At 41.1% G+C, this 14,913-nt stretch overlaps 1 protein-coding gene across 2 annotated transcripts; it reads right to left on the bottom strand.

Moving 5' to 3' along the window:
* Nucleotides 1-1,058: 1,058 nt before the first annotated feature.
* pnn (pinin, desmosome associated protein) lies at nt 1,059-14,746 on the bottom strand. 2 transcript variants are annotated; one of them, XM_057859279.1, is made up of 9 exons: nt 14,481-14,746; nt 11,416-11,511; nt 6,910-6,981; nt 6,731-6,806; nt 6,518-6,612; nt 6,339-6,414; nt 5,865-6,020; nt 3,068-3,206; nt 1,059-2,970 (listed from the first exon to the last, which is right to left on the bottom strand). In XM_057859279.1, the coding sequence occupies exons 2-9, from the start codon at nt 11,478-11,480 to the stop codon at nt 1,748-1,750; spliced, it is 1,902 nt and encodes a 633-aa protein (XP_057715262.1). In that variant the 5' UTR covers nt 11,481-11,511; nt 14,481-14,746; the 3' UTR covers nt 1,059-1,747. The 2 variants fall into 2 exon arrangements, with proteins under 2 accessions (XP_057715262.1, XP_057715261.1); XM_057859278.1 differs by lacking the exon at nt 14,481-14,746 and adding an exon at nt 12,584-12,752 and having other exon boundaries at nt 1,060-2,970.
* Nucleotides 14,747-14,913: the final 167 nt, after the last annotated feature.

A 14,913-nucleotide genomic window follows, 5' to 3' on the forward strand; every position in this document is an offset into this window, starting at 1 on the left:
TAACAGCATGGCCAGTAAACAATTTACCAGTGGTTTTGGCACTGAACAGGTCATGCTGAAAACATCTCCATAAAGCTTTTTAGCAGATGGAAGCACAAAGTGTTCAAAAATCTTCTGATAGCTAGCTACATTGACCCTGCCCTTGACAAAACGCAGTGGCGCAACACTAGCAGCTGACATGGCCCCCTAGGCCATCACTGACTGCGGGCACTTGACACTGGACTTGAGGTATTTTGACATTTCCTTCTCCGCAGTCTTACTCCAAACTCTGACACCTTGATTTCCAAATGACATTCTAACTCCGCTTTCATCCGAAAAAAGTACTTTGGACTTTCTCTGTAGCCCAAGTCAGGCGTTTCGCCCATTTCCTGCACACACCTGTGCATGGTGGCCCTGGATGTTTCTTTTCCAGACTTAGTCCACTGCTTCTGCAGGTCCCCCAAGGTATGGAATTTTCCTCAGGGTCCGTCCGGTCACCTCTTGGGGAAGAGTTTTCTGCCACTTTTTCCTTCCTTGATACAGCACTCTGGGAACAACCTACAGTAAGGCCGCTCTCGAAGCATCCTGGGCTTTCAAAACACCTCAGCAGTGCCACAGGCTGATGTCATGTCTTACAAAGTATTCACGACTAAGTATTGAGTGCACAACGGAACATAATTATTTGAAGGTTGACTTTTATTGTATTTAATTTTTGTTGTTGGATGAAATATGCTAATTTTTCATGGGGATTTTTTTTTTTTTTTTTTGCCAAAGTCATCAATATTAAAACAAAATGCTTTACTTCAGTTGTAATTACGCTAAAACATATCAAAGTGTAATTTTTATCATTACATTATGGAAAATAATGAACTTTATCACAATATGCTAATTTTTCAAGGACAAGCATGTGACGTTAGACATTTTACATGTTCGTCATTTCCTGCAATGTACATTTTAGACAGCAAATGGCGCCCAATTTGCGCTGACTTTCTGCATTTGGCATTCCATGGAAAATTAATGATAATGGCATAGTAGTACCACAAATCGTCCTAAAGACGTGGATTTTTTTGGGGCACCGTAAATAGTCACTAGCGCTCTAAATGAAAATTCTAGGTGCCAACTTTTAAATAGCTGTTCACTGTAGTGACCACTGTCCCTGAAAGGGTTAAATCTGCCTGGGCCTCACATGAAAAAGTATTTTAAGTTAATTTCCTGTGAACATTTATCTTTTAAGGCGCTTACATTTATACAGTACTTAAACTAATGTGGACATACAAAGATACAAGCAGTTTCATTTCTCACCTTTAATTTGAAGCAGGTTGGTTGATACAAAACAATGAAAAACATTCCCAAAAACCAATAAATCACATAAGACAACTATGACATGGATCAAGTGACACAGGAGTCACAACTAGAGACGTGTCACTAGCATGGTATCATCATGAAGGACAGCAGGATGGAAAAAATACCCTTTTCATGAGACTACCAAAATATCACATATGCTTTTGCACAACATTCTTTAAAAATCTTAATCCGTCTTTCCTCAAAACCACATTGAAATGGTCTAATTAAAGACAACAGTAAGACACTGTTCCATTTTCCTAAAATGTTTTATTTTACCGTGGCCAAATCTGGAACATTATGCCTAAACTTTAACTGAACGGTGCTGTATTGGTTGCTTTAAAAATAGATGTGTAAAATTTGAAATGTGATTAGTTTGAACGTTATAGATGCCCGCTTTGGGGGACGGAACAAAACGTGATGTAGTTTAGCGTCTTTTGTCCTTCCTCTCTCTATCTTTATGTTCTCTATCACTCCGAGATGACCTGCTCTTGCCTTCATCGCTCCTTCTCTTCTTCCCTTCCTTGGCATCCCTGCTTCCTCCTCCACTACTCCCTCCCTTTTTGCGTTGACTCCGCTCTTCCTTCTTCTTCTCTCTGCCCGACGGCCTCCTGCTGCGCTTGCCGTTGTCCCGGCTGCGACTTCGGCTGCTGGACGAGGACGACGAGGATGACGACGAGGATGACGAGCGGCTCGAACCGGAAGATGATGAAGAGCTTCCGCTGGACGATGAGCCAGAGGAGGAAGAAGAGGAGCTGCGACTATTGGTGCGGCCTTTTTTCGACTCTTTCGCCTTCTTCCTCCCCCTGGCGGGATCTTCCTCTCCCTTCAAAAGTTCCGCCGGATCACCGGCCGCGTCCTGTGAATCGAGCTGAGGCTTCGCGGCCGATTCATCCTCGGATTGCCTCTGCTCGGCTTCGTTGTGGTCGCCGGAATCCTGGACCACAGAGGATGGGACGGCTGGCTCCTGCCCTGGCGTGTTGGACGTTGAGGCCGGAGACGCTTCCTGGGGCTCAGACAACGGGGCCTCCGGGTTGGGGGTGGTCGGGCTAAGCTGAGCACTGTTAGACGCCTCTTGTTGGCTCACGACCGGTTCCGACGGAGAGGTGATCTCAGTCTTTTCCGTTTCAAGGTCAGAGGGACCCTCTTTACTGTCTTCGTCCTGCTCCATTTTATTGGTGTCACCCTGCTCTTTCCCTCCTTCCACCTCCATCTTCTCTGATCCTGGAGCTGCCTCCTCCTCTTTTTCCTCACACACCTCTTTCTCCTTCTCCTCCCCATCCTTTTCCCCATTCCCCACTTCCTCAAACTCCATTGCCTCATCCTCATTTAACCCTTCCCTACTCTCCCCTTCCTCTAGCTCTACCTTCTCTGTGACCTTTGCAGCCTCCCCCTGTTCTCCATCTCCCTCTTTCTCTTTTTCCTCCTCTTCCTGATCCTCATCCTCCTCATCCTCGTTCTCCTCAATCCTGGCAGCCCTCTTGTTACCTGTCACCTTGTCTACCTGACCTGCTGGCTTACCCTCCGCCGAGTGGTCCTTCCCTGTCGCCGCAGAGCTGCCGTCCTGGTCACGATTCGGCTGTCGCCGCGGTCGGGACTCCATCTTGTTGATGTGTTCTGTGAATGCTTCACGCCGTTCTTCAAACACAGCTGATCATGTACAGGAGAACATCCGTTTTCAGCGATCAAAATTCTACACCAGACAAGGATGAGGACTTCAGAAAGAAAGAAAAAAAATCCATCTGACCATTTAGTTTCTTGGTGGAGTCATCGAGGAGTTTCTGGGTGGCAGAGCACATCTTCCCAGGGAGGTAGAAGATGTGTGGCCTGGCCTTGGTGCGAATGAATTTCACCAGGTGGTTATTGTGGCCGGTCCACTCCTCTTGCTGCAAGAAGGGAAAAAAGACACACGATGTAAATCTTCCCTGTGTAAACCTTCAGTTTAGTGACCCTTTATCAGACACTCATTTAGCGATCATTCTTTCCAACCTCTCCCAGTCAAAATTGATTGAACGACTAGTGCTGTTAATGGCAGTAAAACATGAGAATCCTCTGTTAGGGCTTCCAGTGCAAATTAGTTGTATGTCTATCATTGTCATTGAATTAAATACAATAAATTAAAAAAATAAATAAATAAAAATTGACTTCAGTGTAGGGATGTCCCAATCGCATATTTTTGCATCTGAGTCAGAGTCACCTGATTTTGAGAATCTGCTAATACGGAATCCCGATTCGATACCAAATATCTTTTTATTTTCAAATTTGAACAAAAGTTGCAAACATCGCTTCGCTTCGATGACGTAAGCACTAGCACACATCACATGGGCGTGCGCAGCGGTGCTATTAAACATTAAAAACGGCAAATGGCGGAACGTCGGCTTTAATTTACTGTATAATAATATTTTAAATTTAAATATGTTGACTGTTTCCATTTTTTGAGCAAAAGGAAAATGCCATTGCTTGGAGTGGGCGGGCATGTTTTTTCCAGGTTGAGGAGCTTGGTGGGGTCAAAGTGCATCATTCGCTGTGGCCTTGGCCTGGCATGAATAGTACATCATTTTCATGCGGAATTGTGACATTGTTCGAATGGAGTCCGAACCGTATACAGTAAGGCAAATAAGTATTTAGTCAACCACCAATTGGGCCAGTTTTCCTACTTGAAAAGATTAGAGAGGCCTGTAATTGTCAACATGGGTAAACCTCAACCATGAGAGACAGAATGTGGAAAAAAAAAATCAGATTGTTTGATTTTGAAAGATTATTTGAAAATGCAAGACATACAAGAACACTGATAATCTCCCTCGATCTGAGGCTCCATGCAAGATCTCACCCCGTGGCGTCAAAATGATAACAAGAACGGTGAGCAGAAATCCCAGAACCACACGGGGGGACGTAGTGAATGACCTACAGAGAGCTGGGACCCCAGTAACAAAGGCTACTATCAGTAACACAATGCACCGCCAGGGGCTCAAATCCTGCACTGCCACACGTGTCCCCCTGCTGAAGCCAGTACACGTCCAGGCCCGTCTGCGGTTCGCTAGAGAGCATTTGGATGTTCCAGAAGAGGACTGGGAGAATGTGTTACGGTCAGATGAAACCAAAATAGACCTTTTTGGTAGAAACACAAGTTCTCGTGTTTGGAGGACAAAGAATATTGAATTGCATCCGAAGAACACCATACCCACTGTGAAGCATGGGGGTGGAAACATCATGCTTTGGGGCTGTTTTTCTGCAAAGGGACCAGGACGACTGATCCGTGTAAAGGAAAGAATGAATGGTGCCATGTATCGAGAGATTTTGAGTGAAAATCTCCTTCCATCGGCAAGGGCGTTGAAGATGAGACGTGGCTGGGTCTTTCAGCATGACAATGATCCCAAACACACAGCCAGGGCAACAAATGTGTGGCTTCGTAAGAAGCATTTCAAGGTCCTGGAGTGGCCTAGCCAGTCTCCAGATCTAAACCCCATAGAGAATCTGCGGAGGGAGTTGAAAGTCCATGTTGCCCAGCGACAGCCCCAAAACATCACTGCTCTAGCGGAAATCTGCATGGAGGAATGGGCCAAAATACCAGCAATGGTGTGTGAAAAGCTTGTGAATAGTTACAGAAATCGTTTGGCCTCCGTTATTGCCAACAAAGGGTACATAACAAAGTATTGAGATTAACTTTTGGTATTGACCAATTACTTATTTTCCACCATGATTTGCAAATAATTTTTTAAAAAAATCAAACAATGTGATTTTCTGTCTCCCCCACATTCTGTCTCTCAGGGTTGAGGTTTACCCATGTTGACAATTACAGGCCTCTCTAATATTTTCAAGTGGGAGAACTTGCAAAACTAGTGGTTGACTAAATACTTATTTGCCCAACTGTAAATGCAAATTTTCGTATTCTCGGAGAGTCTTCATGTAAACGGCCCCCGAGTCCACTCAAATGCACCCACGCTGTTGATAACAGCCTCTCACTTACACAATGAGTAATCACGACACTTATGACTGAGCTGCAAGTTTAACGATGTTTGACACATTTGTGCCTTTGATCGTAGCGCTACCAAGCTTCTCCGGCAAAATCAAAGCTACAAACCTGTCAATCATTGTTAACTTTAAGTACCAAACGCAAGCTGCACTAGACAGTTTGTCCGCACTGCTTAGCAGGAGGGAGAGTGTGGCGCTGTACAAGAATGAACTAGAATTTTTTTTTTTTAAATCAAAATCCGACCCCCCCCAATTCCACCCGGCCCAATTTCCTGTCACACGATAGGATCGGGGCATCCCATCTTCAGAGTATTTCTACTGTATGATTACCAACTTTATAGAATACAATTTATATTCATACATTAAATGTATTAAAAGTACGACAAAAGTATTATGGACTTGGGGGCAGTTAATTATATTTTAAGTCTTACTCTTTGTACCTAATTACATATATTACATGGAATTACTAATTCAAGTATTAGTCTGAATTGATTGACTATTTAGCTCATTCAAGATACATCTCACCAACAAGTAATCGAATACAACATTTATGATATGAGAATTGACCTTACCAACTGAGCCAATTCGACTTTCTGTTCGAGTAGTCTAAGCTCAGTCTGTTTGGCTCTCCTCTCTTCAAACAACTCTCTTTTCTCACTTTCCAATTTCTTCTTCTCGACTTCAGCCTGAACTTCGAGCTTTTGCTCGATCTCGGAGCGCCGCTTTTGCTGAGATGGTGAGAAAAAAATAGCTGAGTCTCAACGATTTCAAAGACCGTGTACTTACAAAGATCATTCATCAACCAAACAGGGAACATTACAGTTTTTCTATTATATCATCTCTGAATCGGTTGATATTGACAGATCTTGAAAAAAGTCAATATATTGGCCGGACCTTAAGCAATAACTGCCGTTTTTGAAGTTTTGAAAAAGCTAAGAGTACATGCTGTATTATCAGGCTGGCGTGCCAGGCTAGATAAATGTACCAAGCAGTTCATTAACATTCTAGGAATGCACTTAAAAACACAGTAAAACTAAGATTCTCACCTTCTCTGTACAAACATTAGACTCCTGTTTGAATTTTTGCAAGGTCCCCATGAGCAGGCCGAACATGCGCCGATTTCTGATCATCAATAATAAAAAAAAAAAATAAAGCGTTCAACTCCAACAGTTACTTAAAAGGACTCAGACTTAACCAGGGTAACTCATTGGTGCGTGCCCCCCACCTCTGTTTTCCCTTCTCATCCATGGTCTGATCTTGAATGAGGTCCCGGCGTGTTCTCTCCTTGGAGGTAGCTACAACAGACGACTGCAACGCCGGCTGATCAAGGAAACAAGAGCAGACCAACAATTTAAAGTCTTTCGTCGGACGCAGATATTTCAGCCTCTCTTATTTTGAAGCAGTCATCTGGTATCGTCCTCATTTGAACTGGCTTGACCTTTTTGACATCGTCGTCATCCTCGGCGTCGCTGTCGTGACGCGCGTCTCTCTTGGCCCTCTGGTCGCCTGCCAGCCTGAGGGACAAAATGGATAAGAGACGGATTAAATCATGGATGATTGGAAAATATAATTTGGATATTGTTTAACCAACGAGAACACAAAGGAACAAAACGCCACCTTAACAGAGCTCCGTTGATGTCCCTCTGCTTAGCAGGAGGGCCACCGCCTCCAATGTCAGAGAGACTGCGCCTGAGCAAGGACAGATCACATTATCCAATCTAACATTCCCCCATAGATTTTGCAATGAAATTCAGTTTTTCCAATTAGAGACAAAAGACTCCAATTACATTATACTGAATGAAGATAGTAGGGAAAAATAAGCTTTTGTAGTTGCTAGCATGCAAAGTTAAGTTTAGCCCGGACAGTAGTCCAAATCATTCTAGGCATGAAAATGGGTCAGGGGTTAAAAAAGTGAGAAGGATGTGGAGGAAAAATGTTCCCGTACACTGTACAACTAGGGCTGTCCCAAACGACAAATCCGACCTCCCAATTAGTCAGCCGACTATTTTTACGATTAGTCGACTAATCTAATAACCCCCCCCCCCCTTTTTTTTTTTTACTAATTCAGCAATGAAATTTTTGGTGACGCTTATTAATTCACAAAAACGTTTTGGAACACTTAAATTCTTTATTAAAGTACAAATAAACACGTAAATAACAACAATAAATCACAAACGAGGTCAAATGCTGATAGCATTAATTAGTGCAAAAGATTGGAATGTAAACAGATTCAGAACACTGACTTCGCCTTTCCGTGATTTAAAACAATTCTTAAAAAAATATCTAGCATTGATACATAGTATACTACTATATAATAGTCGTATAATAATCATTCATTGCCAATCAGATTTTTGATAAAGGGTGTCATTTTAAATCTATTCTAAGTGTAGAATTTGAATTCTGAAGTATGTGAGATTAACTCCAAAACGCGTTATGTATATGACGAACATGACATGCTTTTATTTTGAAATGTTCACCGGAAGTACGTTCGCTAAACCGCTAACCGTAAGCTTTACACTCCGCAAAAAAGCTCTTATTGTCATTGCATGAGGTGTCAGTTTTCATTTTTTTCGATTGCAAATGCTGTTAACCAGCGATTTTTCATATTTAAAGTGTCACTTTTTAACCGCAAGTTTGCGTTTTGGAAAAGACTGCCAATGTTTTATAGCAGGTGAAAGTAGGTTGTCTTTTTGCCCAATTAGCCTCAATGTAGCAATGCTAACATTTACAGTGTGAATAAATCGCAGTCCTCCCCCGGTGGCCCGGTGGCTGAGTGGTTAGCACGTCTGCCTCACAGTTCTGAGATCAAGGGTTCAATCCCGGGCTTCGGCCTTCCTGTGTGGAGTTTGCATGTTCTCCCCGTGCCTGCGTGGGTTTCCTCCGGGAACTCCGGTTTCCTCCCACATCCCAAAAACATGCATGGTAGGCTGATTGAACACTCTAAATCAGTGGTCTCAAACCGGTCCTCAAAGGGCCGCAGGGGGTACTGGATTTCATTCCAACCAAACGAGACAAATACCTTTTCACCAATCTGGTTTCTTACAAGTGTAATCAGTTGATTGCAATCAGGTGCAGCTTATGTTAGTAGAAACCTCATTGGTTGAACTGTTTGTGCTGGATCTGTTGGAACAAAAACCAGGACCCACTGCGGCCCTTTGTGGAGTCGGTTTGAGACCGCTGCTCTAAATTGTCCGTAGGAGTGTGTGCGTGAATGGTTGTACGTCTCCTTGTGCCCTGTGATTGGCTGGCAACCAGTTTAGGGTGTCCCCTGCCTCCTCCCCGTAGTTAGCTGGGATAGGCTCCAGCACCTCTGCGACCCTCGTGAGGAAAAAGTGGCATGGAAAATGAATGAATGAATGAATACATCGCAGTCCCCCCAACCCCCAGTTTGGCTGGGGGTGCGACATACTCTAGAGCAATTTGTGTGTGGACTTATTAACACATTATTATATAACTTCACATGTTATTTTGGTGTTTTGAAGTGACGCTGATGGTTTGGTAAACTTGTTAGCATGTTCTTTATGCTATAGTTATCTGAATAACTTAATAGCTATGTTACATCAACATACCAGCCATGTTCGCATTTCGTTGTTCATGCATCATGTAACATTATCATACTGCACATTTTTTCAGTATGTTGTTCTCTATTGTATTTTTATTTTAAATTACCTTTCAAGATTTCATACCATTATCTGTCACAACTGTCTGAACTTCGATTCTACGGCGTGTTGATGACCAATAAACATCTGTTAAAGGAACTTGAGCCTCATGTGCCCTCAGCACGCACGCACAAATGTATGCACGCACGCGCGGCGATAAAACGCAGCCGTGAAAATTACCGCCCTCATTTTTATTAACCATGCGATAAATTGACTCATTGCATATCGCAACAGGCTTAGCAACTCCAATAAAACATGTGGTTAATTAGTTAGATGGACTTACAATCTGTCAGCTTGTAATTGTCGCCTGTTGTCTTTCAAAATTACAAATGGGCGACAGCGTTTTAAGTGTTAATTCTAGAGCTGTCCCGACTAGTCGACGTAGTCGACGTCATCGATGACGTAAATCCGTCGACGAGCACAACATGCCGTCGACGGTTAATGAAGGGTTAAAAAAATATTTGCGTGGAAAGTTAGAATGTCGGATGCTCTGTTTGCAAGCGGGGAAAGCGGCACAAAGCCAAAAAAAGCGCACCAGAGTGTGCAAAACATTGACTTATTTCAAAGAAACAAAGGAGAGTACACTCTTCTGTCCTGTCTCTTCAGTGCCAAGCTTGGCTGCACGTCGGCCGTGAATAAACACCTCAAGCGTCTTCACGCAGTTTGTAAGGTTTTTTTTTTTTTTTTCAATTTTTGTACACCAGAGGGTGCTGTCGCCTTACTAAATAATAATGTTTCATTGACAATGGGCCTATAAGTGCTATTAGTATTGTTCTCAATGCTAATTGAAAGGTTTATTTCATGTTATGGTTTATTTTATGGTATAGAAAATTATATAAGGTTAAAAGGTCATAAATATATACAGTATATACAGTGATTGCACTCAAGGGAGAGATTGTCAATGATAAGGTAATAAGGTAAAGGCAATTCATATAGGCAATTCATTGATATATAAATAAGGTTCAAAAGGAAAAAGGTGAAATTTTTTTGTTAATTTCTAATTGTGTTGCTTTATTTGTGTGCACCGTACCTCTTACGGTGTGTTTACATCAAGGATGGAATAAAAGTTGTAAACCATCAGTTTAAGAGACCATCTTTTCAATCGGGATGCTACACTAGTTAATTCTATCAGCATTTGAACTCATTGTTTATTTGTGATTTATTATTGTTATTTACGTGTTTATTTGTACTTTAATAAATGATTTGAGTGTTCCAATGTTTTTTTTTAATTGATAAGCGTCAACAAAAATTTCATTGCTAAATTAGTTAAAAAAAAAAAAATTTTTTTATTAGATTAGTCGACTAATCGTAAAAATAGTCGGCTGACTAATCGGGAGAAAATTAGTCGTTTGGGACAGCCCTAGTTAATTCGTGGCCGACGTGCAGCCAAGCTTGGCATCGAAGAGACAGGACACAACAGTGAACCCTCTGTTTCGTTGAAATAAGAATGTTTTAGCCATTCTGGTGTGCTTTGCGCCGCTTTCCGCACTTACATACCAAGCGTCTGATATTATAAAAAATCTCCCGACCCTGCTCCCCCTTAAAAATTTATCCTCGGATCTACACAATTCACATAGGTCACCCTTTTTGACTTCAAAACGGCGCATTTTGCCAAAAGGAGGGAGATTTTTATGCCTGTATTTGAAATCTTTTCAGATTCAAATATTTGCTGATATTTCAGCAAAAATCATAAAGTCATATGTAACACTATGCATATTGACATCAAGTATGTCACAAACCCGGTTTATCTTTGCATACAGGAAGTCCATGGTTTATGAACTAGTTCCGTACCTGGGCTGACGATGTAACCCGGGTTTCCATGTAAGTCGGAATCAATCCTTTAAATACTTCAAAACATCTTCGAAATAATTAAAAAAAGCACAATCCAAAAACATGTATTATACGTCATTGTACTGTCCTCGCCAAGACGTTGGAGCCAAGTCCTAGCTAGACAGTTCGGTAAGCTCCGAAATGACGATGTCAGACGTCCGTGTGGTTTGCTGACTTTATTCAGCTGCTCATGACATCAACACTAAAATAAAATGAAATTTAACCAGTATCATCTTCAATAACAGCGATTCAAATTTGCGTTTACAAGTAGCAGCTGATACAAACGGTTAGCATATATCAGTTAGCGTCTGCAAAAAAAAAAAAAAAAAAATATCAAACTTGACCCAGGTATCAGACCACAATTGATAACGCACAACAGTACAAAAGGGGTTATATACCCTATAGATGCTTCACAAGCAACAAATGTGCACGCAGTCTGTCACCTCTGTCACTTGGCTGCTCTGTGTATGCGTGTGTACATGCACCATAAACAACATTAAAAAAAAAAAGACGACGAGACTCATGCGTTGTAAAGTCGAAATTGCATAAGTCGCGTCATTCGTAACACGGGGACTACCTGTATGGTCACTCTATTCCTATTTAAGTGGGCTCTTGTTTGGCTCATGACTGATACCTGAGCAGGTTAAATCCTCTTCCTCTACCTCCTCCTCCCAATGCGGCAACTTGGAGGCCTGCCATGGGACCACTGAACCGGCGCAGCTGGCCCGGTCTAAAACACAAGAAGCAAAATCAACAATTTGCATTGTTCTTGCATTGCTCTAAACTTTAATATGAGTCAATGTCATGCCTCTGAATTCATATCTGAATATTAGAATTAAAATACATATCTTTGTAACCACCGTTGACAGACGAGTTCACTCAGCGAACCACTTGCGCATTTTTCATTGTGCGCTCGCTAATCACTAAATACAGACACCACGACTGATGACAAATGTTAACATTTTTCAAAAACAGCAAGTAAACGCGTCGAAATATTTGAAGAACATCGTTTTAAAAATTATCTACGATACTTAAAGGACATATTTTCCATCTCGTTCCATCAAGTTAATGATAACTGGATTGGCGTTTTCTAATGTTATTCTGAGCATCCTTGATCAAGACATTGGGCCACAAAGTATTGTATTTAGGCGACTTTTAAACACGAATAGCAATCTTAATAAGTTTTAGTAACATAATAGTTATGACTGTCATAACTCATTTGCCAATAGCCCTCCGAGTCGAAATGGACTGGACGTCTAGTGATGTCAGTGGAACTACAAGAGGAGCAGGGCCTCCTAGTTTAGATGAATTAGACGTGTTTTGTGGTCAATGAGTTAACTTATTCACTGCCATTGACGGCGCTAAAAGTTTAATGCATGACAGTGTTTCAGCGATCATATATTCTCGTCACTGGCAACAAATGATTTTTTTGTCTAATAACGACGGACTTGTGAAAATTAAGAATTTTTAAAATATTCCACACATATGGAATAACCAAACAATGACTATTGGGCCTCCACCCAGGAGGTACATCGACTTCCAGACTCGTTCAATGAACACGTACACTTACAGTCGTTTTACCATCTTTGTAGTATATAATCTATGACAATATCATAAATGATTTTTAAAAAAAAATCTATTTAGAGCACAAAATCAGAGCTGGTCAGGGTGTGCGTTTGCTTTCAAGCTAACGCAACCATGCTAGCACACTCCCACTCTCGGTCGGCTGCAACGTTCGATTTCCCCGTTAAACCAACTACGAAAATGACACAAATGGCGATGTTACAATGGTGAGGTTTTACCTGGATTCATTGGGATCACGCCCAGTTAATTTACGAATATTATCGTCGACATTTTTCAAGCTTTCTTTGGCTTTTTCGATCTGGTCTTGTAAGCTCCGCACGGCCACCGCCATCTTGCGCTCAGTAAAGCGCCAATCACATGTTCTTCTTCTTCTACTACTTTTCGCTTATCTTCTCAGATATAATACAAATAAGGCTAGATCTCTAATGAGCGCCGAGGGCAAACGGCGACGAGCGTTGTCACTTGTTTATCGGCTCGAACAGCTTGATTTGTCATAAACATCAGATTCAGTAAATGTGAAATATACTTAAAATAAAAGTTTTTAAATTCAACATCTAGGCTAAATCATGGCCACATTATGAAAAAAAAAAAACCATTAGTACAAGTACTGTAGTCTGATCCAAGATGGCCGCTGGTAACTTACGCCGCCGACTCGGGCTTTGGATATCTAGCCTATGTGTTATAAGTATTTATGCTTCTCACTTAGTCTCTGCTGGCGAAGTGTCGCCACTTGCTGTACAATAGAATTACTCCAGTTATCATGACGCGAAAAAGGTTCACAAAAATACTGGTTAATAATGTAGGCTCTATTTTTCACGTTCGTGTCCTCCTCGCTTTTTTTTTTTTTTGTGTTTCCCTCAAAAAATAGTACCAGATGTTACTAAAATCTCCAGTGTTAACAGAAATAACTACAAAATGCAACAGAAATGAACCAGTGAAAAATTAGAAAAAGCCTTTGAATTTACGTTAGGTAGAATTATTTTAAAAGACAAACTAATGAAAAAGCCCTCAACGAGAGTGGCGGTACCCTAAACTCAATATTTTGTTGTATAGCTCTTTTTAAGCAAGCGTTCAAATGCAACAATTTTAATTTACAGTGAGACTTCCTACCTTTCTAGAGCTGGAACGATTAACTCGAGTAATTCGAGTAGGAAAAAAGCTTTGAATCAAATTTTGCCGCTTTGAATATTTGTTTAATTGGAATTGGGTCATAATGGTTTGTTTTGAAAGTGTTTGCATTGTTTTGGATAAACTGACCTCTAGTGGCAACATAGAATATGACATAACTCATTTGACATGGCTGAATTCAGCTGCTCCCTGTTCAGACCAACAGAAGCCAATATGTTTTCGTATGCATTTATAATTTAGGTTATAGGTATATTTAGCAGTTTTTTTGTGGGAACATGTGTTTGAATTATTTGTTATGAGTATCGTTATTAAAAAACCCCAAAACAAAACAAAAAAACGTATTTCATTTATAGCATTTAAGCTTGCGGACATTTTCTCTGCAAGTTAGCCATTTGTTCTTTTGTTGTAATTAAAACCTCATTTTATATATATTTTTAATAACACGAAGATCAGGTATATATACAGTACTGTGCAAAAGTTTTAGGCAGGTGTGAAAAAATGATGTAAACTAAGAATGCTTTCAAAAACATAAACAATGATTGCATTTTGTAAATTGATAAAAATAAACAAAGTGAGTGAACAAAAGAAAAATCTAAATCAAATCAATATTTGGAGTTACTACCCTTTGCCTTCAAACCAGCATCAATTCTTATAGGTACACCTGCACAGAGTCAGGGATTTTGTAGGATTATAGTCAGGTGTATGATCAACCAATTATACCAAACAGGTGCTAATGATCATCAGTAGCCACGTTTACATGCTGACTTTTATTCATACCGATTCAAATCATTCCGAATGGAAATTTCAGATCAGCTGTTTACATGTTACTTCATCTATTCCGATCAAGCGTTTACATGTGTCTGCCTTTATTCTGAAAGGACGTTTGACAACTGCCGTCTGACATGCGCAGATTAATCAAAGCAAAGCGTCATGTTGCAAAACATGGAGATCGATCGTCAGAGTGCTGCTGTTTTAACTTTAACCCACTTGTTGTGTTTGTGGGGTCGTATCCGCTTCTGCTGTTTTGCTCTTTTGCCTTGTAGTAGCCGATTGTCAGCGTTTTCCACCGGTTTCTAATCTGGTCAACGCTCCGGTCTATTCCGGCTTCGTGTAACCTCTCGTGAACTTTTTTAAATAGTTCACTGTTCCTCGTTTTACGCCCGTCTAAGCGAGCAATTATATTCAATTCTTTTAAAGTTTGAATTAAATACAATCTTTCCGCCGGACTCCAATTAGGTGCGCTATGCTTGGAAGCCATGTTGCAAGTGACGTTACTTACGTCACCAAGTGACGTCACCATGTCAGTACGAAGCATGCGCAGATAGAACGCAACCAGACACCATTCCGCTTCCCTGTTTACATGATATAATTTTACTTCTAATCGGTTTGGGTAAAGGAATATTCCACCCCTGTGAATCGG

Source organism: Corythoichthys intestinalis, chromosome 15 (genome assembly GCF_030265065.1).
Source record: "Corythoichthys intestinalis isolate RoL2023-P3 chromosome 15, ASM3026506v1, whole genome shotgun sequence".
In the NCBI taxonomy this organism is placed as follows: domain Eukaryota; kingdom Metazoa; phylum Chordata; class Actinopteri; order Syngnathiformes; family Syngnathidae; genus Corythoichthys; species Corythoichthys intestinalis.